Raw genomic sequence first — 26,741 nt, forward strand, 5'->3', positions numbered from 1 at the left:
TCTTGAGGCAAATAACTGAATGGACCTTTGTTGGTCAGATAACTAATAGACTCGTATTAGCCAACATTTGATTTTACTGACGCGAAAATGGAGGCACAACCTTTAAAAATCAGTTTTTCAAGGTGTTTATTAGTGACCGTCAAGGGCTCCTATGTCCAGATGTCAGGGCTTGTTTATTGCACCATCTTTTTGCTAGCTGCCCCCTTTGATGTCTGTCAGTAAAAGGTCAGAAGGGAATAGAATGCGGTCCTAAGAGACAGAGGGCCTTGTGGATGGTTTAAGACTTTTTCAGATCCAAACTCAGGAGACTCTTGTCTATTTGGAGGCAGAGACGTAGGGACCAGTGGAGCAGGGGTGATTGAAGGACACAGAGAGGCCAGGAAGAGCACAAGCATCTCAGAGAGGGAGCTTTTGTTTCATGGCGAATGCTTGCTGTTATGAAAGTCCCACGAAATTGAGCCAAACTTGCCAGGCTGACAGGTATACTCACTGGCACCATGATCATGGGCACTGGTACATTTATTCATGTTTTGAAATCACTGAGGTTGGGAAGATGTGTTGAAAACATTAGGTCAGTTGGTGGATTTTTTTTTTTTTTTTTTTTAGTTGATGAATTTTAAAAATATACCTGTGTGACTGAAATAGACTGGTTTTATTGGCACGTGAAGAGATCCTGGAAACAGAGGAAGATTTCAGGCCACCTTATTTATTTAAAGACTTTATATATCATATCCATAAAACAAAACTGTAGCAGAATTTTAAAGGTAGTACTTTTCAAGTTGGAATATTAAAATGTTGTTAAAATCTATATCATGGTTGTTCAGACTATGATCTATAAAGTCAGATTACCTGTATTTCAATTCTTCTTCCTCAGTTTATCATTTGTGTGACCAGCTAGTTACTTAACCTTTTCTATGTCTTAATTTTCTCATCTGTAAAATGGGCATGATAATCATACTACCTGCCTCTGTAGGAGTGTAAAAATATTAGGAGAAATAAATTGATCTAGAAATTAGTATCTCAGCTCCTAATAAATCATTATTATCCTCACTGTCACCTCCACCCTCACCCCCACCCTCATTTCTTTCTTGCAAATTTTTGCATATCCTTAATATTGAGTTTATTGTCATCTTCTCTAAAGGATATCTTTCCTAACTCTCTCATGCAGAATTCATCCCTCTTTCCTCCAGTATCTCTAACGTAGTCTCAGGATGAGTGAGACCCACTGTGCTGGACCAATAACGAAGTGACCACCACAGCAGATTCACTGCCCTTGTCCCCAGCACCTTTACCCTAAATGTCTTCTGGTTTCCCCTTAGAATCTCACATGTCCTCCTCCATCAGGGCCAACTGCCCCCTGAAATCACCCCGCAGACCTAGATAGAGCAGTGCCCGCTGGCCCCCCTTTCCCACCCGGGCTCCCTGCCGGGGTGTGATGCTCAGCTGTGATAGCAGTAGTCTGTGACTGGATTATGAAGGTGGTACGTCCATAATTAGGTGATTATGTGATTCTCTGTCCCACTACACTGTGAACGCCACAGGACTTTTTCAAGTTTGTAGCCATAGTACCTATCAAGTGTTGGCCACAAAGCAGAAAGTCATTACAAAGTTTCTTTTTAGAATGAATGAGTGAATTTTGTTTATTTACTAGTTGGGATGACCAGCTATCACCTTTTACTGATACATTCTACTACTTTAATAAAGTTATAATCTCTAAGAGGCAGTGTGATTTGGCAGAAATACCCTGAAGTAGGACTAGGAAGATGGAATTCTTGGCCTAGACAAGCCATTTCTCTGTTCTTTGAATTCCTTCCAGTTAAAATGGAATTATAATTTAAAATTCTTATTTTAGGATCTCATAATTTCATTCTTTTTCTGCTATGTTACTTTCTGTACATGTTTCATTTCATTACCTCCCATAGCTTGAATTCCAGATACATACCTTTTTATTTGCCTTTTAGGTTTTGAGTACAGTTTTTATTATCATTATTTTAATGCTTTCTGCTCTTTGATATCCTTAATATTTTCCATTTCACATATTTTATTTTACTGAGTCCAAGTGAGCAGAACAGTGGATACTACATACACCATACTGTTAGAAAGATGATCTTTGTTTTTTATAACATATAAAATCAGTATCTTCTACTAACTGATAACTTGTGTGTACTTTTGGGCAAGTTATTTAATCTTTTTGTGATTCACTTTCAACATCTGTAAAATTGGGATAATAATATTTCATGGAATTGTTAACATGATTAGATGAGACAATATATAAAAATAGTTTTAGAATTTCCTGCACATAGTAAAATCTCAGGAAAAGCTGGTTTTAATTGTTACTGTTGATGATAATGACAGTGTATCAATATTTCTTTTTCAACTTTTGCCATGCATGCCTCATTTTTCATTTTAGCTCTGGAATAACACTGGGACCATGACTTTTTTATTTCTACCTGAAATTTCTCCATTGTTTCTTCTTAGTTAAATCATGGCAATCTGACTGATGTTTGTTTTGTTTTTCTAAATCTAGATTTAACTTTAGGATATACAGTAGAGAGTAATTTATGTACAGTTGTTGAATACAGAATTGAATGAAAGCAGTAAGTTATGTGTAAAGTCTTTGTAAGCAATACAGTGAAAGGTGTACACGTGATTCTTAATTTTATTCATTGGAAAACATCCTTCAAGTCTGTCAAAGTTTATCTGTTTATCTGCCATTGTATTTTATGTGACTTCACAGTTTCACTTCTCACACTTGCAGTACTTCCCACGTTCTGATACTCATGTTGATTACACTTTAGCATATTTACTCAAGAAATTCAGGAGATAATTTGAAGTAACTTTTAGTGGATGATATTCCTTTAAAAAGTTATGTTTTTTGTGATTTTGAAGTGGATATAGATAAACTGTCTTTAGAAAAAAAAAATCTTAAATTCACTTTTTTAAAAACCACACTGAGTTTGCAGTTAGTGGTGGTAAATGTTCAATGCGTGGGAAAGCTGAAGCAGCGGAGTCTAGTTTACACAGGCTTCCTGTGTGTGCTCCTCCAGTTACATCTGCTGCAGGAGTTAAAACGCCCATGTTTCTAGTCACTGCTGAAATTTCAAATTTGAAACATACTATGTCTATACCAAAGGAACAAAACTGAAATTTATGTATGTAATTATCTAACTGAATCACCTTCATAGCATTCACTGTTTCACAGAAGTTACTCTGCTTTGTCACTCATGTAAAATCACACATAATTAGAGTTTCCTAAAGCTCCATCATGCTTAGTTACTACAGGTTTCAGTTTTAAAAATCTAAGTAGTATAATCGTAGAAGTTGAAGCTCTGCTTATTAGTTCACAGCTCGTCAACATTTCAGTTACTAGAACTTGCATCTTGTTTTCTTAGCCACCCTATTTAAATACATTGCTTTGATCATAAGGGTAACTACATACTTAGTCTTAACTCACTTCTTAAGTTTCCGCCATAATTTGTTTAATCATTTCCCTTTAAGTTTCATCTACTTTTAAGTTTCAAAGTTTCCTTATGCACAACTTTGTAATGAGCATAATGGGTTTATATATTATTTTGAATACGTAATTAGCCTTGAGGAAAAAGATATAATTATAAGAAGATGGAGATGTATGTTGAATCTTAAGATTCCTAGAGCGATAACTGTACTTTCCAGGACCCAAGAGTTAATGATACTGATAATTTATATGTAATTTCATTCAAAAGTGATGATGTCGCTTCTTGATGGAGATTCAGCACTATTTCTGTCTGGTCAGATAGGGTCAGTGTCACTTAAGAAAAGGACGACAGTTTTCCTAAAGAAATTATCAAGAGTTGAGAAGAGGAGAGGGAAGAGTGTGTGTGTGTGTGTGTGTGTGTGTGTGTTGGTTGGAGGGGGTGGGTAGGGGGCTGAAGACTGGGTCACTTTGAATTATGTGATAGAAGGTTCTAGAGAGTCTCTGCCCTCCATGAAGAATCTTTGACACAAGAGAACCCTTTTGCTATTTGGAGCCTTTTAAATGTATAAGGCAAAAGGAAGAAAAAGTATGACAGCTCAGTTGTATCAGTGGGGGACTGTGTAAATCAGATGTTCAAGACTTAAGAAAGAGCACTGACTATGCTTTCTTGCCACTGCAGGAACACCTTTGCAGTGTGTGAACATACTGACGCTGGGCTTACTCAGCACTTCCTTACTTGTTTACTCTCTCCTCTGTGTGTGTGTGTCTCCCTGTTCAGATCTGAAAAGTAGACATGAAAGGATGCAAACGTGCCATGTTAAATCATATCAGTTATCGGGAGTAATTGGACAATAAAAAACTAACAAATATTAATTCATTTGATTTGAGGGACTAGTCTAAGCTTTGTCAGTTTGTGACTTTCAATTTATATTTCTTTTAATAAGTTTCATAGGAGAATTTACAAAGGAATCCCACTCCAGCTCAGAGGTGAAGTCTGGGCTCTACTCCTGGAGATCCCTAAAATGAAGGAAGAAACAAGAGACCTTTATAGTGTGAGTATTGAGAACCAGCCTGTTAATTTGAAATTCTAAAGTAAAACCTACTTTTTTTTTTCCTGTAAATTTTTTAAAATTAAAGTATAGTTGATTTATAATGTTGTGTTAGTTTCTGGTGTACAGCAAAGTGATTCAGAGAGATACCTATTCTTTTTCATATTCTTTTCCATATGGTTCATTACAGGATAGTGAATATTGTTCCCTGTGTTATACAGTAGAATCTTGTTTATCTGTTCTATATGTAGCAGTTTCTATCTGTGATTTGCAAACTCCTAGTTTATCCCTTTACCCCCTTTCCCTTTGGTAAACATTAAGTTTGTTTTCTATGTCTGTGAGTCTGTTTCTATTTTGTAAATAAGTTCATTTGTATCATATTTTACATTCCACATATAAATGAACAGTATTTGTCTTTCTCTGACTTTCTTCACTTAGTATGATAATCTCTAGGTCCATCTATGTTGCTGCAAATGGCAATATTTCATTCTTTTTTATGACTGAGTAGTATTCCATTGTGTATCTATATGTGTGTGTGTGTATACACACATACATACATACCACGTCGTCTTTATTCAGTCATCTGTCAGTGGACATTTAGGTTTACCTGACACAGGTCAGAATGGCCACCAGTAAAAAGTCCACAAATGATAAATACTGGAGAAGGGTGTGAAGAAAAGGAACTACACTGTTGGTGGGAACGTAAATTGGTGCAGCCACTATGGAAGACAGTATGGAAGTTCCTTAAAGAACTGAAGGTCGTTACCATGTAATCCAGCACTCCCACTCCTAGATACTTGCTTTTAATGTCATAACTTTAGAACCAGTGTTGAAAATGCTGTCTGAGAGAACATATATGAAATCTAACCCCAGCACCTAGGACAGTGTACCTGTCATACAGTAGGTGCTCAGGAATTACTTGTTTAATTAATGAAAGAAGAAAATCTTATTTAGCATACTATGGTAGTTCTCTCAGGCCACCATAACAAAGTACCACGGACCGAGTGGCTTAAAACAACAGAAGTTTGTTCTCTCGCAGTTCTGGGGGAGAGAAGCCTGAACCCAAGGTGTCATCAGGACCGTGCTCTCTCTTGAGGCTCCAGGGAAGACTCCTCCCTTGGCTCTTCCTCCGTCCTGCGCTTGCCAGCATCCCTGGCCTTCTTTGGCTTGAGGCTGCATCACTCCAGCCTCTCCCTCCGTCTTCGCGTGGCCTTGCCCTGTGTGTCTTTGTGTTGCTGGGTCTCACCTTACAGGGATACTAGTCATTGGATTTGGGGTCCACCCTGATCCAGTATGTCCTCTTAACTTGAGTACACCTGGAAAGACCCCATTTCCAAATCAGGACCCATTCACAGGTTCTGGGCAGACAGAAATTCGGGGTGAGGGGGACATTATTCAACCCAGCGCACATGCTAATGTTAGAACTGTGGTTCTCAGTTACACTTTAGACTTTCTTTACGTAGAATAAAATTATCCAATGACTGGTTAACATGAGAGAACCATTCAGTGAAAACCAATCATACAGTAACAACAACAAAAGAAAGGACTTGCCCACCAGTACTTGCAGGCTTATCATGTTCAATAATAACATAAATGTTATTTTTACTGTTTGAGATTCCTCCAGCATTTCACCAAGTCTTCCCTTCCCAGTCACCATCTTACTCTCTCTTTCCAAATGTGGTATAAATTGCTCTCCTTAAGTTGGAAGTTCAGTGGGCATGGAACGACTTTTTCTTGATCTGCTGAGCTTTTTCTTGCACGGTGAGATGTCCTGGCTCCTGAGCTGGTGCTCTTACCCACTCCTTTCTCCTGTTCTTTTCATTGTATCTCACTGTCGCTTGTCTCTACTGGGTCTAGTGGTCCGTCTTACAGGTGGGCGAGGTCTGCCCCTAGTTGTGAGCAGCGTACCTGCAGCGTTAGCCTGGCCCAATCATCCGTCTCCAACCAAAATGAAAATCTACTCTATTGACAGGATGGGGTGAGAAGAGGTGGTGGGAGGAGGGAGGAGGGAGAGGTTGGAAGTAGGAGAGATGTGGGCACGGACCAGAGAGAGACCTGTAACTGTGTACCTTGTTACGTTGTTTGCATTTTTGAACCATGGAAATAGCTTTACTAAATCAAAAAAAGAAAAAGGTTTTTAATGAGAACTGTTTTACTGTTTGTCGTAGGGTTTTCGACAACTGACTTCCATAAAAATGTGCTTTCTTCCCCTCTTTTTCCTTTTCAGAAATTAAAACACAGAGCACGGGGTTGTTCACCTGATATCAGACAAATAGACCTTGATGTCAACCGCACTTTTAGGGACCATATCATGTTCAGGGACAGATACGGCGTTAAGTAAGTGAAGTTTAATATTATAAAATATGAATAGCATTTATAAATCGTCTTTGTCAACTTAAAATGTATTTAGAGTATCTTGTATAGACTATAATTTGAATCCAGGTCTAAAGGTTTTAAGTTTTGGCAGATCATTTTGTCTGTTTTATAAAACTTAGGATCAAATTTAACTTAAATTTTTAACCTTTAACATATAGTAGATGCTATAAAATTGCTACAAAGTCATTATATGATCTGAGAATTCTTAAATATGTGGTAGTTTTATTAAAACTCTTAGAAAAGAAATGAGAGGTTGCATTACTTTTGAGAACAGTGTCAGTAATCAATATATCCCTATAATCTTGACTCCACACACTGATGGAACAAAAGAAAAAAAAAGGAAAATGAGCGATGAAAAGACTGTGGCAGTTTATGAATGAAAGGTACAGTTTTGCTGACCTCCATATCAGGGTTCAACCAAAGAAATGGAAACCAGTAAGGGACGGAAGCGAAGAGGTTTATTGCGAGGAGGAGCTGGCTTACAGAGCTGCAGGGACGGACTGGACAAGTTTGAAACCGTAGGGCGGGCATCGGGAAGGGCCTGCTCTGGGGATGAGCTGAAGCCACTGTCCAGGGGAGGAGTTTCCTCTTCAGGGAAGCCTCAGATCTGCTCTCACCGCCTTTTAACGGGTGGAATCAGGGTTGCCCTGATTATCTAGGCTAATCTTCCCTATTTAAATTCAACTGACTATGTATTTCAGTTACATTTACAAAATTTCTTCACAGCAACACCTAGATTAGGGTTTGGATAACGGGCTGCAGCTTGGCTAGGTGGGCGCGCAGAGCTGACCGTCACAGGGCACCCCTGTCAGCTTAGTTTCCAGATAAGACAACGAAGCCGTACTTCCGCCTGCCACGGTGCCGCTGTTCTGCTTGCGACTGAGACTGTGTTAAGCCCCTCTGCACAGAAGGATGCAGGGTCTCTAGGCGATGCTCACTCTTCTGCTTTGATAGTCTGTTACCTGAATGCTGTGATATGAAGTCAACTGTTACTAAACATCTTATGTTAGATGATAAACGAGAAGGAAGAAAATACGTTAAAAAAATGCATGCACACAAACATGTCCATGTCAAACTAAGGAAGAAATCCTCGTAACAGTTACAGCCGTCATTTCTGTACTGGGCGTGTGGTCGTTGCTGGTTCATAATTTACCTTCCCACGACCCATCCGTTCTCCCTCTGCCCTCGGCAGGTACCTCAGCTGGTCGTGGCTCTTCACCTGGTGGAGGGACTGCAGCCTTTACTCCTCAGGGGTCTGGACCATTATTAGCGTCCTGCCTGGACTTGACTGTTGTACTTTTCCACTGACTCTCATCACAGGGTTTGATTTTACTAAGAGGCACCTTCCGTGTTCTCTGTGTTCTCGACACACTCTTCCTTCTGTCCACCGTGTCCCGGCAGCTCATTGCCCCTGGTTGCCAGGATCAGTCACTCAGTATCGTCATCTCTTTTGTCTGTTGCCCAAAGTGGCCGGGTGACCATCTCATCTTCCAGTCCCGGGGAATGGTTGTGTCTCCTGGGGGCGACACTCCTCTCTTTGGCACTAGGACCTCTAGACCAGCAGAGCCCGAGGGTGATGGGACAGGGAGCACACACTTTGTCAGGGGACGATGAGCGGTCGTGAGGGTGGAGCCACCCGCACTTCCACCCTTGAGTCTTGGACCCTGGGACCCTGGCTGTGGGAGGGGCAGCCCTGAGTTTGGAGGCTGATTCACAGCCTGTCCTGCCTCTTGGGGGACACGGCCCCAGCCCTGCAGGGTGGAGCCCCCAGCTGTGAATAAGGCTTCAGAATGCTGTTCCCTGCTTCTTCAGGCTAGCCACTGTTGTGGGATGACTTCGTGGAGAGAGTAGTTCAGTGAAAGAGGGCAGCACATTTTAAAAACGGTGAAGCCCTTTGTGCATTGTGGTATAAATTCTTTCCGTCAGAATGAACGTTATCTAGCCTCACATTTAGACTGTACAGGGTATTGTTGCATTCAGCTTGGGACCATTTCTTTATTATAATAGTAGACAGTCCAGATAGATTATCTGTCTATCTTCAGTCAAACCGTTGTTTATTTTTTAAAGTGCATAATTGTAGAAATATGTGAAATAACTCAGTCGTCTTCAACGGAAGTTTTCTTCTTTTCTAGGCAACAATCCCTATTCCACGTTCTCGCTGCTTATTCTATTTACAACACGGTAAGTGGGGCGTGCCTGCCCACAGCGGAGCTGTGCTCTGAGCAGCTGGACCATGTCTTTGGGGACCCCTCCCTGACATGACCCTTTTGGCCAGCGTTTCTTCATCTCGGGGCTGGATGGTCTCCTGGTCTCAGTGGGTCTTCTGGAGGCTCCGTGGCAGCCCTGGGGTCTTGGAGCAGGGCTGGTTTGGAATTGGGAAAAACCACGGTGTGACAGTGAATCTCACTCTTTCCCTCATTATCTAGATTGTTCTGTTATGTTTTCTGTTGCTGTTTATTTTTTATCTTAAGCAAATAGGACTGGGAATGCGCAGGACTAGAAGGACAGGAAGTGGTGGGCAGATGAATTTGCCTGACTCTCGATCAGTCTTCATTGCCCCAGGAGGTTGTGCTCCATTCACTGGGTGAGGTCCGGAGGGGCTACCCTGTGTACCTACTTGCTGTGTGGTGGAGCAGGCTAAAACTAAACTTTGCCAGCATCTGAGCAAAGAAGAGGAGTATTGAGCTGAGACTCACACGTTAAACAGAAAAATAAACAGCAGGTGTGATGACACTGAGCAGAGGCTAGTAAGACGCACGTGGGCTTGGACTTGCCCGTACTTCTGCACTTCCTCTTGGATACAGATGTGTTCTTTGATAGCATGTGGCTCAGCTCTGTTAAGATTGTAGTATTTCTCTGTGAATAATCTGTTTAGGCATTTTCTGATTATTTTATACACCAGTTTTTTTTTTTTAATGTGTGTGTATACACGTGGTTTGATCTTAAAACCCCCGGCTTCCCTGCTGTCATTTACTCTGTAGGAGGTTGGATACTGTCAGGGGATGAGCCAGATCACAGCCTTACTCCTCATGTACATGAATGAAGAGGACGCCTTCTGGGCCCTTGTCAAACTCTTCTCGGGCCCCAAACATGCCATGCATGGTAAGGAAACCCCACGGGTGATCAGAGACAACAAATGAGGGAGAAAAAGGAAAATTCAAACAAAGTCGAACTTTGGAAGATGTTTGGTAGAGTGAAGTACAAAAATTCAATGCCTAGGGGGCTTGTTGAGTTAATTGGTGTTTGTTACTAATTTCTTATTTCATTCTTCTTGAACTTTTCTAAGCTTTTCTGTTCACATTTATATCCCTTATTTGTGTTTACTCCAAAGTATACTGTTGGCATTTAAAAATTCCCTTCTTTCTTGCCCCAGCCAGAAGAAACTAATTTACGTTTGGAGGAATTTAGGAAAAGCTGTATTGTTGGAGAAATAGAAGATGCCTTTGGATCAAAACTTTTAGACAGTCATGCCTTGAGTGAAATGCTTACTGTCAGCTGCATATTGGGATGTGTACCTCTTTGTTAACGAATAATTATTGAGAAATGACACTTAGGTGTGTAACGGAAAGATACATAATAATTAGGTAGTTTTGTATATCAAGTATGTATTTTTAGTTCTTTCATCCTTAAAAATTGATTCCATTTTACATAAAAAGGAGGCTGATAACACATTCTGGGCACTGTATTATTTAGTATTTTAAAATCTGCATAGTTTTTTGGTTTTCAAATTAGAAGATTATTTTTAATAACCTTTTCCTCATATTTGCAGTAAGTTTACTGCAAGCATATGCAGTAAACTTTATTTGAGAGAGTTTGGATCACAGCTTCTCTTGGAAGTAAAAGTGGCATTTGTCCATACAATGCAGAATTAATTTTCCCAGTGCCATTGCGTGTGACAGCACCCAGTTAAAAACACGTTTTGGTGCTAATCCCTCTAAGAGCGGACCATCTAAGTTCTGTCTGTGGACATTGGAGCTTTATGTGGTAGGGAATCCGCCACATGCTAACGTGATATTTTACATTTTCAAAAGTATGATTTTCCATAGTCCATAGTTTATTAAATCTCGCTTTCTTACCCCGTGGTTATTGTGGGTGTGTGTGTGTGTGTGTGTGTGTGTGTGTGTGTGTGTGTGTGTGTGTGTGTGTGTGTATTTGCACTTAGCTATCTCCCTCAGTGTTCCTTGTGAATGTTTTTTCAAATAAATACCACCTGCATGGTAACTGTTTCTGGACACTTTGCATCCCATAAATAGACCCCAGTAGTAAGACACATTGTATTGAGTTGCCATCTGGTAGGCAGTATCATTTAAAAAGGCATCTTGACACTAACGCCTCCTTGTCAGTCTTTATTTTGCTTTACGATGAGAGAGTGTTGCTGATCTGTTGGGACGCGCAGTGCAATGCCACTCTTTCAGTAGGGCGTCGCGGGGAGCACTGCCAATTCCTGTCACCAGTCTTCTCTCTAAGGCAGTATTAATTTTACTATCCCAACGTTTACATTTACAGAACAGTTTGGATCTTCATTATGGGTGAGTTTGTACTTAGAGATACTTGTTTCTCGATCTGCCAATGACATTTTATACCTAAAGGTGACCTCAGCTCTGCATTGAGGGCTAAAGAGAACGAGGTGTAAGATACCAAGTCTGGGGGGCCACTGAAAAGTGAAGCAGCGTTAGGGATCCCAGCATCCTTGAGCTGGTGTTTATTGCTGAAGGGATTGTCTTTTTTCAAAATTAGACTTTTTCTTGAAGTTCTTCCAACTTCCATTCCTATCAAATTGACCATGAAAGCGGCACAGAAAGAGAGAGATGGATTTTTTTTTTTAATGAAATCATTTCACTGGAAAAATCTTAACTAAGAGAGGAATTTCCTATCTTTGGAAATTTTTACACACACCTTAGAAAACTGAGATTTAGTTAAGAAATAGCCCTTCCGTGAAGATTATAAAGCAGTGTTTCCCAGCAGTGTGTTCTTGGAGGGGCATAGTTCCACTTTTTGGAAACAGATGTGCTGTGGGGGAAAAATGGACTCCAAGATCAAATAAAGCTGGGATATGAGTTAAAGAAAGAACTTAAGTAAGTTTCTTTAGTCTGTAAAACAACTTAAGAACATTCAGAAGCTCTTAGGCCTCAGGAGCTTGTATTTACAAGAAGAGTACATTGAACACACAGTGTTTCTCCTGGATTCTCTTAAAGACATAGAACATTTATTAACATCTTTAAAAGTTACATAGACCCTGCCTTGGAAAACAGTAACGTGGAGAAATCATAAATTCATTGTGTAAACATCCTTTTTAAAGAGTTGTATACAATATCTGAGAGGAAACTTGTGACTAAAAATAGATGTTTAGTTCCATGAATTAAATACACAAAATTAATATTAGTTTCCCATTTACAATTAGTTACCTCCTAAAAATCTTACAGATTTTATGTCGTATCATCAGTTGTGATAAAATACATTAGCATCGGTCGTACAGTGCCGGTATGCTTTAGCTGATGTTAGATTACCACTTTCAGAAAGGATTAAAAAGTAGTAATAACTCTGGAAGCACGGCACTGGTGGCGGTGTTAGAGTAAGCCTGAAAAACATAATCAGATGTTTGTTGTGTAATGTACTAACGGTAAGGCAATGATAAGTAATCAATATTAGAATAATTTATAAAAAATGTGTGCACTAATGATACGACTTAGTACTTCAGGAGAGCAGATAATCTTAATAAACGGCTTCCGTTTCCATTTTTTCTTAGCTTCTTAGTTTCCCTTTTAATGCACAAATGTTCTGTCCTCATTTATATTTTTACCAGATTATAAGAGATCCTCAGCAAACACATGCTAGACTGTCTAAGTCTCATTAACCAAAACTTACAAACAATTGATCCCTCGGTGGGAGGGAAAAATATTTTGGTAACCACTGGATTTGCTGTTGTTGTTGACAGTTAAAAAATGAAGGAAATATGTCGCATTTTAAGATAGGGCTTTTGTGGGTGTTGTTTAATGAAGTATTGTCTTTATGTTTGTATTCCAGGTTTTTTTGTCCATGGTTTTCCCAAACTCTTGAGGTTTCAAGAACATCATGAAAAAATACTGAATAAATTTTTGTCCAAGCTTAAGCAGCACTTGGTAGGTAGATGTGATACTGACTTTCAGCACGAATAAAGCTGGAAGACTTGAGTGCAGCCATTGGTCCCAATTCCCTTACTGATTTACAGTGTCGTCCACTTTATTACTAAGCAGTTATAATTCCCAGGTGTTCGAGGGACATGAGATTTGTGAGATTTAGTACTGATGAACTGTCACAGCACCAACTCATAGAATCACACTTTTTTGAAGCTGCTATATACCAACAATACAGTTTTTAAGGATATATGCTTTCTCAGTGATTTGGGAGGATTTTTTAAATTGCTCTAAAAGTATTTTAAGGGTCATACAAACTCGTCCTCAGTGAACCACATACATGATCTCCTGTAAAACGCAGTAATTTAGGGAAGCAGAGCTCTTCCCTGTAGAACGAATTAGAACCAAAGTGTTGTGTTCCAATCCTGTCACAAGAAGGGTTTATTCTCAGAGTGATTCTCAAAAGTAAACTCGAGGGAGGGGGAGCCGGGAGTGGGAGTTGGCAGACAAAGTGAAATCCTCCAGCACGAGAAGGATTCTGAGTGAAGGGTCCTTAAGCTTTGACTGGTGCCTCCGCTGCCTGATGTGTGTTATATTGTCCTGTTTTGTTTGCTGCAGTCCAGAAACTGTGAAATCTTTGTGTTTTTCAGGATTCCCAAGAAATCTACACAAGTTTTTACACAATGAAATGGTTTTTTCAGTGTTTCCTTGATCGGGTGAGTATTTACTTAGAAAACTCAATCGTAAAATTCCAAATACCAGACAAGGGCAAACTGTTCATCTTATTTCTGTTTTGTTTTTAATTGTAGACTCCCTTTACACTAAACCTCAGAATATGGGACATCTACATCTTTGAAGGAGAGCGAGTTCTTACAGCTATGTCTTACACGATCTTAAAATTACACAGAAGTAAGAAAACATTTAATTATAACGCTTTCACAAAAAATCTAGCCTTGTTTTAACTCTGATTTCTCATTACTCACCCAACTTCAAATTCATTTCCTTTTGGTAATAAGTGAAGAAATTGTCTTCAGTTGGTGATTGAGTATCACTGGTTCTGTCTCATAACCAGAAGCTTTACATTGCCAAGGTCTTTGATTCTTTTCTCCATATCGGTTTCGTCTTCACACAAGTAGAATGTAAAGTTTGGTTTTGTTAATGATGATGTTCTATTGATTATTTGTTTCCACGGGGACCCCTTGTCTCTTTTCATCAATCTGAACCTTGGGTTTGTAGGAGGAGAGGGACACCAAAGAAGCCGGGCCCCTTAGTTAAAAGTGCTGGAGAGGGCATTTCCCATGACTGCTTCCTTCACCAGGAATAAAGCACCCAGCCCAAACGAGGGGCGCCTCCTCTCCTCCCCCTCTCTGACTGCTTTGTGGCCTCTGGGGGCAAGGACTGCTCATGTCTAGTTGCCCAAATGCAACACAGGTCTTTAAAAAGGCTTCAGTCGCGTATTTCAAGGGCTCTGTAAATTTGACGTGTGATGCCTTACTTTAAAAATCAAGAAGTGTAAAATGACTATAACTCAGTTAAAAAAATGTGAAAAAAAATTCTCAAAAAAAAAAAAATCAAGAAGTGAGTTTTTCTTTATGAATATGAAGAAGCTTATAATACCCCTCAAAGTGTCAATCCAACCTCAAAACGTAGGTGACTCCCCGTGTAACTGTGCAGAGGGGAGACTCCCTGAAACTCTGGGGCCTCCCACGCAGGTCCCATCTAGGGCAGAGCCTCGTATCACGTTCCCTTTATCTGCTCTCCTGTGTTGTTCTTGACTGATTGATCTGTTCAGTTTGTCAGCTAAATGATAAGCTGACTGAGTGCTTGCAGTCGTGTTTTGTAGTGTTTCTCCCTGCTGGGCTTGGCTTTGTTCTAAGAACATGTGAGGTCCTTTGATACAAGATTGTTTGATTGCTCACTTGCAAAGCAAGGACTTAAAGAGCACCGAATTATCCACATTCTAGATAGGAATGAAAACTTTAAAATCACATCTGTATTGTTTACTCTGAAAGAAGAGGATTCAGGAGCGTCGTGGTTCATTTCCCTCCCTCCCCAACACGCAAACCACAGCACCGAGATGAGACAGTTTGGTAACAAATTACCTCCCAAGACTGTCATTACAACCACAGGGAATCAGTCAGTCTCCTCTCCCTCCCTCCCTCCCTCCCTCCCCTTTACTCCTTTTCTCTCTTTCTGAATTATGAACTGACCAAGATGTTGAACAGAAGTGTACTTTTTATTAAGATATATACTTACTAGTTTAGTGTTCCCTAAACAGTGATAAAGTAGAAACATGGTGTTATGTTCTCCATAGCCTTCTTCTTCCTCTTAAATTATGTTTTACCTGTGATTCTTGACTAATTTTGACAAGTGAAAAGTTTTTTCACCGTTTGTAAATAAACTTGAAGCATAACCATTACTTTGTATCCTACCATGTCATCAGACTAAACAAGCTGTGGGAAGACTGCCTGTTGTGTATTTTTTCTTCATTAGGAAGACAAATCTTAAAGTCTTAAATGAAGTTCTTTCACCATATAACGCTTGAAAAACTGTCTAGACCAATATTCAGTGGAAACTCCTTAGATTTTTTTCTTGTTTTTCTCCTGATCGCCTTACTAGTATTTAGAGACATTGTTACTATAAAAAAAATTAGTGATTTTTAAATAATAAAAAAAATTAGAAATGACCTAAATGTCTGATACTAGAAGACCAATTAAGTATAGAGCACACATGCAGCAAAATCTTACGTAGTTGTTAGTGACTTAAGTTGTTAATAGTAAGGTGTAAGACCATATTTGTTGAGGTGAGAGGTATCAGTGATGCACGATAATTGAGTTGGGGGAAAAGCAAGAAGGTGAGTAACGTGGAAGGTGTCATTTATTTTTGTAAATTGATACACATGGACACACACATGCTTCTAGGGCAGTGACTAATGGATCTGAGCTAATTTTTACTTTGTGCTCTGTATCTGTAATTTTAATTTTTTCAGTGAAACTAATTTCATAAGTAGAAATACAGATAATTAATAATCCAGATTTGGGGGAAGTTTGGAAGTAGTGAAAATACAGACCCGGAGGTGGATGTGCCCGTGAAGTTGGAGCTCCGTGCCAGTAAAACAGGAAGTGCACGTCACGCTTGGTGGCCTTTCTCTGTCTACCGACTCTAGGAAGCTCTTGCTCTGGGTCAATATGCGTCAGCATGGTTATTCTCAAAGCAACAAGAGGGGATTTAGCGGTATTCATCTGTCCCCAGTCCCGCAAGAGTACCTGCTTTGCTCTGTGACTGCTCTAGTATCAGAAAACATTTTTGTCTTACTGAGTTTCAGTAGTATTCACAATGCCATGTATACGTTGTGTGCTGTGCCCTTTTAAAAAATGCATCAGAATAGAACACATTATCTTCTCAACCTGAAGTAGCTGGTGTTTATTGTTCTCTTCTTTTCTTAGAACATCTTATGAAATTGTCTATGGAAGAGCTTGTAGAGTTTCTTCAGGAGACCTTGGCGAAGGATTTTTTCTTCGAAGATGACTTTGTAATAGAGCAACTTCAGATATCCATGGCAGAACTAAAGCGGGCAAAATTAGATCTTCCAGAACCTGGTAAGGAGATTCTAAACACTTTATACCTGACTTACAATTAAGATTCGCAGACATGCCGCCAGTGGCCTGGGCCATTGTTGTTTGAAAACATAAGCGTACTTGTGATGGATTCATGCAGATCAGTTTTTATCGCCTGCTTATGGCTTTATTCTTATTTTAAGAAGAAGCAAATAAACATATTAATTAAATCAGCCTCTCCTAAGAGAGTCCCTACTTCAGTTTAGGAAGTTTGTTTTGACGAGTAATGTTTAATCAGAAGTAACCATGCTGCTCTAAGCTACTATAGTACTAAGCACTTTTTACTTCCTTCATCGCATTTTGTGAGACCATGTGCAGTAGCAGAGCACGTAAAAGTCCCGTATTACAGACGAGGAAACTGATACTAAGGGGCTGATGTGTTGCTGCAGGACCTGCAGACAGCATCATTGACGCCAGGGCCCAGGGGTCCTGTCTGCCCATCCAGGGCCCTTTGCAGGGTGTTGCAGTGTAGATAATATATTTTACTCACTGATTTCAGACCCTCTTGGAGGACCTCCTGTTCAGCTTTCTGCTGTGTGCTGGGTTGGGGATTTAACTCAAAAGAAAGACGTGCTTCATGCTCTCAGGGTGCACAGAGCAGAGACAGAACTTACACAAATGACAACAAATAGAGTGTGGTGAGTGGGGCACCCACAGAGCTGGAAGCAGGATACACGGGGAAGGATCCGACGAAGGGCGGAGCAGTACCGGACGAGAGGAGAGGGGAGGAAAGTGTGGGAAGATCTTTTCCTCTTTGGTGAAAAGCAGATGTTCTGCTCTTAGTTACATAATTGCAAGGGTCTAATCAGTATCTCCTGAGGTTTGCTGCGGGCCATCCGATTTCCCTCGGGAACAAACCATCACAGCGGCAATTGAGAGAACTGGGTGTGGGCCTTGGCCCGTGAGGCCATCACCTGTGCGAAGTGAGGTCGGCCCTCTCATTCAGAACAGTAGCGTCCACTTTCTACTCATTCTCTCCTGGAGCACGGGCTGCATTTGGAACAGCAGTTACTAACTGTATTCTGGCTTCTTTACCATTTATTTTTAAGTGTCTTGCCTACTTTTAAAAAGAGTTTAAGACAAGTTTTAGTAAAAGACACATATAGAAAATACATATTTGTATGTATGTAGTGGAACTATTTAAACACGAGAACAAAGTAACAGCCTGTGTAACACAAAGGGCCGATTGAGCATCTAACGAGCAGCTAATGTTTATTGAATGTTTCCTCTGCCCCACGTACTACAGGGAACATCTCATTTATTCCCTAAAATAACTGGAAGGAAAGGCACTCACTCATCCTCATTTTACACAGGAGGAAACTTGGTAGCAGTAGTTTGTAAGGCCTCTTTACTAGGAGAGGGTAGGATGGGGTCCTAGGGTAAGGCGAGGGATGACAGCAGAGGGCGGGTGCTTTGCTTTCTCTCTGTCTACTCTGGCGGTTAAGGTGCGACGCGGTGGGTCGCTCTGCACTTTCCGGGATGATAATCTGTCCTCATCTGCGTTTCTGCTGCCACAGCGTCGGCTCTTTGGACTCCCCCACAGCGTCCCGTTGTTACCGTCTTCGCATTATTGTAAGCTCTGTGTGGAACAGTAAGATAACCAAACCAACACTAGTGAGAAATTTAACACCATACCTGTCATTTTTGTTACGTCTCTCCTGCCTCAGTCTTCCATCCCACGCAAACACGTGGAATGCTACACTTTTTTTTTTTTTTTTTTGCTGGCTGGACTGAGTATTCCATTGTTTTGATTTGTATTTCTTTAATTTTGAGTAAGTTCAGTGTCTGCCTTATGTATTTATGGTGCATTTTAAATGTTTTTCTGACAACTTCCCAGTTGATCTTCTGCCCACTTTTCTATTGACCATTGAATGGTCTTGGCACTCTTGTCAAAAATCATTTGACCAAGGTGGGGAGGGTACAGCTTAGTGGTAGAGCACGTGCTTAGCATGCACGACACCCTGTGTTCAATCCGCAGCAGTTCCGTTAACAAGTGAATAAAATAGCGTGAATAAATAAAGAAACCTAATGACCCCTCCTCCAAAAAGACACACCAAAAAAAAAAAAAAAAAAAAAAAAAAAGGAAAAAAACAATCATTTGACCACATACACAAGGATTAACTTTCGTTCTGCTCCGTTGGTCGTAAGGTGTCTGTCTTTGTCCCAGCACCAGAGCTGTGGAGTAAGCTTTGAAACCAGAAAGTGTGAGTCCTCCAGCTGAAAAAGACTGTTTTAGCTATTCGGGGCCCCTTGAGATTCCATATGAATTTTAGAATGCGTTTTTCTATTTACGCAAAAAAAAAAAAAGTCATTAGGATTTTGACAGGGATTGCATTAAATTTGTAGATCGCTTTGGATAGTATTAACATCTTGACAATGTTAATCTTCCAATCTATCAACATGGGATGTGTTTCCACTTACTTACGTCTTCTCCAGTTTCTTTCAGCAACGTCTTACGGTTTTAATTGTGCAAGTCTCACACCTCTTTGATTAAGTTAATTCCCAAGTCTTACTGATGAGGGAGGACTTACTTCTGTCAGTTTGCTGTTTGTTTTCAGTATACCTTTCTTCTGGGACTATCTTAATTTATCCCTCACTTTGGAAGGACAGTTTTGCCTGACACAGGATGCTTGGTTGACAGTTTTTTCCCTTTTTGCACGTTAGGTATATCAGCCTACTGGCCTCTGAAGCTGATGAGAAGTCTGCTTATAGCCTTATCTGAGGGTACCTTGTGTGTGACAAGTCACTTCTCTTTTGCTGCTTTTAAGATTCTCTTTGTCTTTCAGAACTTTGAGAAATGAAGGGATGGATGGGGAGGAAGAGGGCAGGGGCCCTTTAAAGCCTCTGGAGGTCACTGGAGCTGGGGGAGAAGGGCTCCTGCGGTGGGGGGAGGGGCTGCCTTGTGTTTTCCTCTCTTGTTCATTGACACTGACTTGTTACAGAGATCAGTCTGTTTTCTTGTGGAATGTCTCATTTGGAGGTGTCTAGTTTTTCTTTACTTTGGTCATTTAATTTGTTCCTCTAGCTTCTGTATTTTCTGCAAGCTAGAAGCTAGATGTAGACATTTAATCAGATTCAGATTCAACAGCAGGCACAGAATGACTGGTTTTATTACTGTTAGTGATACTGAGCTTGAACCCTGGATAAAAGGTGGTGATAACCAGATCTTTTTATTTTAAAAATAAGGTTTTTTTTTTTTAATTACAAAAACTTTCCAGTTAGCAAGTGATTTGTGGTGCAGTGTTTTGACACTGTACAGATATCCAGTTTCCTTTTAATCTTTCCCCTGATGGTTTTAGCTTCCATTGGTAATCCTTGCCAAAAAGAAATATTTCATTTGAGGTTACAAAATAGTGATTTTTCAGATTCCATTCTTTGCTTTACATTTGTCAAATCAGACTTCCTTCTGTAGGAAAGCACGTTCCCTCCTCCTTCCAGAGGGGCTCTTTGGTTGCCTTAAAATGTGCTTGCTACTGAAACGACAGAATAAACGCTGAATGTGTCAGTTGTCCAGAATTAGGAGTTCACGTCTTGATTATGTCCAGTGGCAGCAAACGAGCTTATTGTCTCCGCTCTTTCATTGCAAATCTGTGGAATGTGATACAGTCTAAACGTTTTAACGCTCAAATCGTTCTGTATCTGGCCAGTGGAACCTCCTTAAACAGATTCCTGTGTCCTGTGGCCCCAGCGTGGTGAGTCTCGGAATATTTCCTTGCTTTTCTGTGCAACAGGCTATCTCTGGCTCATCCTAAGAATTCCTTGTTTCTCAGTTTCGTTACACAAGTGGTGCCCAGATACATCCTGATAAGAATGGCAGACAGTCTTGAGGTAGATGGGTGAGTGTGAGGGCTCCCATTGCTTCTGTTCTCCCCTTCAGGGTAACTGTCAGCGGCCTGGGACTTCCTCGTCTCCTCCTCTCCTTTTCTTTCACCTGTGAGCCCACATGTAGACACGTACATCTACATAAATGTGTGTAGCGTTTTTGTAGATGTCTTTGTCAGTGATTCTTCCCTTCTACTCCTGATTTGCTGACAGTTTAACCCTATGTCAGTGTTTGTGTTTTTAGAACATTTATCTTGTTGCTAGTCTTGATTTCCAGCCATTTCTGTTCCGTCCTATGTTGTTTGTTTGTTTGTTTTTTTAAATTGAAGTATCATTGATTTACAGTATTATATTAGTTTCAGGTGTACAACAATATTGTTTCTGTTTTATTGATTTTTCTATAATACCCCTGTTTGGGGCCATTGCTAGTAATAAACATACACGTATAAAGCATTTGTAAAGTTTTGCTGTCCATCTCTTAATGTGAATCAACTCTGAAGACCTCAGTTTAAATGAAAGTATTTTTTGTTGACAAAATATTAAAGTGACTCAAATAGTTTCTTGTGTATCCCACTGGCTGATGAGCTTTAGATGGAAATGTCCCTTTGTTGTCCGCTGTCATCTATTCAGATGAAGCCATTTGGCCAAGATTTTGTCAAGTAGGGAAGTCATTCTGGTTAGAAAGCCTATGTTGAACCACTGTGACTTCCAGTTGCCCCAGAGATACAGCTCATGACCTGTCTAGTAGAATGGAGAGAGAATTTTTCTTAGAATAGTTGAGGGGGCCGTTTTAATGTGTATCTTTTGTTTTAGGTATCAGAAAATAGGAAACTGAAAGCAAGCGAGTGAGCATTTTGTTGCTTTTGGCTCTGGTACATGTCCTTTTTTTTCCCGAGAGAAATTAAGAATTTTTTGTTTGTTTATCTGTAGAAAACCATTTCTCGCCTCAGTGCTGCGTTTTCATTTTCGTATGTTTTTTGTGATGGCAGTCAGAATTTTTTACTGGAACACAGGAAGAAAACGCTCATTTGTGCTTGTCCACGGCCCTGCTCTCTGGGCATCACAGTTTGGAATTATTTCAGTCCAGATGCTGTAGATTGTGTTGCACACCGCCGCCTTCTTCCTCGCCCTTGAGGAAGTCTGCGTCTTCCCACCTGGGAAGATGGGGTTTTGCACTTCCTTGGCCTTTTACCGTCAGCTTTGACCTCGCAAGAGCTCCCAACGTGCCGGAATCCTCTGCTTTTCACTTGTTTCTTACCTGGCAGGGCTGTAATTCTTGCATCAAAGGGGGCATCATTTTAATTCTGACGAGCTTTCTCGGTCACTCTGCCATCAGGATTACTCTTAGTGGCTTATAGACAAGGAAGCTTAGGCTGCAAGGTTAAGTACTTGCCCAGGGTCGTGAGGGACTGGCCCGACGGGTGAAGCCTGTGCCTGCGGCATCCCAGGCGGGTGCTGCTGCGTGTGGTTCACGCCGCCCAGGGTCACGCCCTCCTGGTTCTCTGCCTTCGGATGTGCGTCTCCAGGACCTCCCTGAGCAGCTTTCCAGACGCCTCTGGCCTCGTCCGTTCTGCTTGGTGTCCATGACCTGGCTTAAGCCTCATCTTCCTGTAGACTCAGCCAGTCCCCAGCCTCCCGAAACTAATAAAATTTGGTCACCCGTATTTCATGCCGGAAATGTGCCCCGTGCCTGCTTCTGTCCCACACTCTGTGTTTCCCCGTGTCAGTTAGTTCTATGTCTGCGTTAGAGTGAGTTCTTGCAGGACAGTGAGCATGTCTGTGTGTCACCAGCACCTAGTACAGTGCCTAGTTTAGAGTAGGCACTCAATCAGTATTTTTTTAATGAACAAATGAAGTTGCAATAATATTTTTTAGATACTAAAAACATACTGTCTGCAAAAGGTTAGCATGAGGCCGTTTTTGGAGGTGATGGAATCTTTCTGTGTCTTGTGCACGCACAGACAAGTCAGATTCATTGTGTTGATTTAAAAAAAACTGTCCCACTTTTTGAGAATTTGAATGGGTTTTCAGTTTTATTTGTTCATATAATGTAAACTGATGTTACACATGGTGAGCAATTTTTACATACGCGTATGTGAATTGAAACTCTAGGAGACACAGAGCTCAGGTTTTAAAAATTAAGTTATTTCACAGAGATCTATGTGGCATTAAAATAGGTGTATAACAATAAGTACATTTAAATAATTATCTCCTTTCAGCTTTCCTTTTCTTTCAAGTTTTATCTGTTCAAAAAAAAAAAAAAAGTCCAGCCTGTGAACCTAACTACAATGTTCTGTTTGGACTTTTTAAAACTATCACAGCTAGAAATTAGAAAGTATGCTGTATTTCTTTTGGTCACCTTGTTGAAGGCTGTACTGATGTTTGAATTGTATGCTCTTCTGGCGGATAGTACATTAAACCGAAATAAACCACTTGATTTTTCAGGTATAAATTTGAAATCAGTAATTTTGTGACAATATTTTAAAACTCATTTGGACTTAATATTTAATCCAGAAGGGACTAAGTTGATCCCGTCCCAAAATAATTTCCCCCACTTCTCACTGAAAACTGTTGGAGCAATCAGAGTACATATACTCTGTTCCTGAAATTTAAAAGAATGTTGCTCACAGAGAGTGCTCTTAGAGCACGTTCCTGTCACTGGGTCTCTGGTTGGGTGCAGGGAGCTGTTTACCTCTCCGGAGTCAGTCTGTCTGCGAGACTTGCAATTGAGCGTTGCGTCCAGTGGGTGGTGCCAGGCACCTGAGTAAGAGCAGAGATGGACTCTTGCCCTGACTTTTTTAGGGATTCTTTTTGTTGGGCTGTTGTTTTTTTTGGGGGGGGGGTGTTTTTATTTGGTTTTTTTGTTTTTTTTTCTTTTCTTTTTTTTTTTTTTTTTTTTTAGGAAACAATGTTTAAGAAAAAAATAACCAAGAAACATTTTTGCTCTTATTCTGAAATATGTACAGTTATAGTTATTTGTTTTTCCATCAGAGTAGTCTTAATTGTTGGCACTGGCATAAAAATACCGCTTATGTAATAGAACGCTAGGGAAAAATATCATGATTGTGCTGTTTTCACAAAAGCGCCCCCTGTTGTATCTGAAGGGAACTGTGTCGGTTTCCTGAGTCTTCATTTAAACTCCTGGCTTTCAGGGGAAGAAGGGAAGGACACAGTTTGAGGCCTGGAGCTCTAGTGGAGTGAGCAAAACAGTACTGTGTCTGTTGAAAAGAAATCCAGGATGAACGTATGGGTGGTGGTAGAATACTTACTGCCTGCTTATGGCCATCTGCTCTGACATCAGTCATGCTTGAACCTTCTCGGCAGTCAGTTGCTTAGGGGTGAAAGGAGATGCTTAAACATAGACCAAGGACAGCAGTGGCGGGTGGGGAGGAGGGCGAGAGGCACCCATGAAGAGATTGTACAGAACGGTTAGTGCTTGTTTGGGTCTACTTCTGGGGGAAGGGCAGAGAGCATGAGCGCATGAAAACCTGGCTGACGGTGCTTAGGTCCTTCTTAGAGGGTCTGCACAATGTAGCTTCAGTCAGGGCCAGCTGAATAATTAATCTTCAAAAAAGAATTGCCTTAATGACAAAGTTGAGCAGATTTTTCTTGTTAACCTTGTACTTAGGTGCAGAGGTCAGCCCCCCCCCCCCCCCCCCCCCGTGGCGGTGAGGCTCTGCCCTGCCCAGTCCTGTGAAGCCGGGTGTGAAGTGGGTCCCACTCAGAGGGGCAGGAGAGCCCCAACCCTGCCTCTGTCTTCCCTCCCCCTCCTCACCCCTTTCCCTCCTCCTCCCTCCCTGTCTTCCTCTCCTCCCCTCCCTTCCCCCCTCTTCTCTGGGCCTTTTTTTCCACCCCTTCTCCTTCCTCCTCCTGAGAGACAGGGCCCCTCCCCACAGTCAGGGTTGCCCTCAAGGCCCTTAGAAATGCAAACACCAAGTGTCTATGTGATTGTTGTTGAGTTGCCAAGGATTTGAGGATTTACACTGTCTGGAGGTGGTGGGTCAGTTGCAGTAAGAACCCGCACACGGCATCATCCAGGGGCCATCAGTCAGCGGCTCCTGATGGCGGATGGAGTGGTGCCGGGGTCACAGCTGTGTTAGGTCCACCTGCTCCCTGGTCACAGGCCAGGCCGCTGGGGAGACCGAGTGCTGCAGTCAGTACACTCAGTGTCCGGGGCGAGGTCTCCTAGCCTGACGCAACACTGTCCTTGAAGTTGGAAGGAGTTAGGTTTTTACGCACTTATATTTTAGAAGGCTCTTTTTTATATCCTTATCTACTGCCTCTTTCAAATTACTTTACTTTCTACCGTATTTATTGAAAATCTTCATGGAGATCAAGAGGCCATGTCCTCTAAATGTCTTTGTACAGTTGAAGTATTTACCATGTACCTCTTACATAGTCCTGGTTTCTAATGAGAGATTGACATTCGGGAATTAATAGACACAATGTCCTCCTGTTTGCACTAAGTTTTTTCCGCAAACCCTGCTGCATCTAGTTTCTTGGGTATTTATAACCGTCATGCTTCCGTACTGTTTATTGGAACAATGTGTCTAAAATTACTCCGATTCATACTAGTTACATGTGAATGCTTGGACATTTTGTCAGAACCATACACCTGTTGCGATTTTGGAGCCTTTGGAAGACCTGCAAAATAGGTAGAAGTCACTTCCAGGTGATCATCTACTGGGGGAAGGGAAGTGTGTTACGGGCTGTCATGAAAGAGCTGTAAGATGCTACTTTGGGGGGAATTTAGAAGTCACAGATTTTTTGTTTTCCTTAGTGTGGCTTTTGACCTCTAGACCATTCAGTAAATGGAACGTGCTAAAGTTTTCTTCTAATTCTGGTATAACATGTGGATGCAAAGAATATCAGTGTCTCTTCCTTAGAGAAATTTGTGTATTGACCTGAATGTGAAGTAGGGTTAAGTGAACAGTGAGCACTTTTCTCACCCTCTGTAATGACAAAGTAGAACTCCCTCACCTGTGTGGTGCGTGCCTTTCCATTTTGCTTCAGGCATGAAGTTGCCGCCTCAGTCTGTTACTTCCTTCTCAGTTTTTTTGCTCTTTCTCCTGAGAAATATGTGCCTTATGTTTGTAATCCCACGTTGTCCTGTGTGCCCTAGCAGTCTTCACGGTAGTGCCTTTCATATACCCGGAGGGTCTCAGAGTGGGCTTCTGTGAATACGGAGACACAGGAACAGTATGAGATGCGGCCTTACCCCCGAGATGCTCAGTTTTCTCCCTTGGTCCTCTTTCCTCCCCATGTCCGTCCTTCCACCTCCGCTCCGAAGGGGGTGTTTTGATGTTTGGCTGATGCTGATGAAGTATCAACTAGCCATTAAGCCAGCCATTCGTTTACTATGCTGAGTGCTTAGAACGCTGTCAGAGGGGGAGCTAAAAGAAAATTGATAAATTTGGATTTTCTATTACGTAGATCTTTGTATCTTCTTGATAATCTCTGTTCATTGGGGTTACTTACCTACAGGGAGGAAGGACTTCATATATGTATCTGGGACTAAATGGATTCCTATTTGTAGAGCTGATAAAAACTTTGCAGGGGACCCACTCTGGGCACAGAGAGCCTTTGCATTTCCGGGAACTCTCCCCTGCTCTGTCCCCCGGGCCCCGAGTCATTTTAGTTACCTTACCCTGGCACTATCTTCATGGCCCTCTGTACAACTAGCACAGCTCCGTGAGGACAGGGCACTCCCCGGTTTCACCCTTGGATCGCCAGCACCTAGAGCGGTGCCTGGCTATAGTAGTTGCTGACAGGTGTGTATTTGTTGAATGGATGGATGAATGAAACAGACGGTAATTGTCAGTTCTAATGCTTTGTGTACTTTCAGATGTATAAAATAAAAAGCTTACATAAATATTGTCAAAGTGAGGTTAAATTCAGTTAAAACCATCCCATGTGTCTCAGGTTGAGTGAACATGGCATAGTGGAAGACAGCAGTGAAGTGGGAGTGAAAACATTGGGTCCTGGTTCTCACTCAGCTTCTGCCACTAAAGATCACTTGGCTTCTTTCTCTGAGACGTTGCTTCACCTCCTATAAATCACGGGCTGGACTGGATCTCTCTGGAACCCCAAGGCTCTAAGAAGCTGCCCAGTTGAGGGAAGAGGAGAAGGGGTGAATGGGAGGTACCCCGAGCCCTTCCACTTTAACTAGAGCAGCTGGCTTCTGTTTTCTTTATATATTGGAGTTTCATGTGAAATTTGGTTTTTTAAAAAGATTAATTTCAAAAAGTTTAAACAACCACTGAGCTAGAATAGCATAAAGGTTATTTTTAGCTCAGTAATTCTGATTCTG

The 26,741-nt window shown here is 41.2% G+C and overlaps 1 protein-coding gene across 4 annotated transcripts in view; it reads left to right on the plus strand.

Annotated features, from left to right (window-relative positions):
• The window catches only part of USP6NL (USP6 N-terminal like), a 139,533-nt gene that overhangs the window by 99,738 nt on the left and 13,054 nt on the right, over positions 1-26,741 (plus strand). For all 4 annotated transcript variants that reach the window (XM_074358114.1, XM_074358116.1, XM_074358115.1 and 1 more), the window contains 8 exons: positions 4,399-4,506; positions 6,731-6,840; positions 9,012-9,060; positions 9,861-9,981; positions 12,904-12,998; positions 13,643-13,708; positions 13,802-13,901; positions 16,439-16,591. In XM_074358114.1, the coding sequence (XP_074214215.1) occupies positions 4,399-4,506; positions 6,731-6,840; positions 9,012-9,060; positions 9,861-9,981; positions 12,904-12,998; positions 13,643-13,708; positions 13,802-13,901; positions 16,439-16,591 (802 nt within the window). The remainder of the gene's footprint in view (positions 1-4,398; positions 4,507-6,730; positions 6,841-9,011; positions 9,061-9,860; positions 9,982-12,903; positions 12,999-13,642; positions 13,709-13,801; positions 13,902-16,438; positions 16,592-26,741) is intronic.

This window comes from Camelus bactrianus, chromosome 35 (genome assembly GCF_048773025.1).
Source record: "Camelus bactrianus isolate YW-2024 breed Bactrian camel chromosome 35, ASM4877302v1, whole genome shotgun sequence".
Lineage (NCBI taxonomy): Eukaryota > Metazoa > Chordata > Mammalia > Artiodactyla > Camelidae > Camelus > Camelus bactrianus.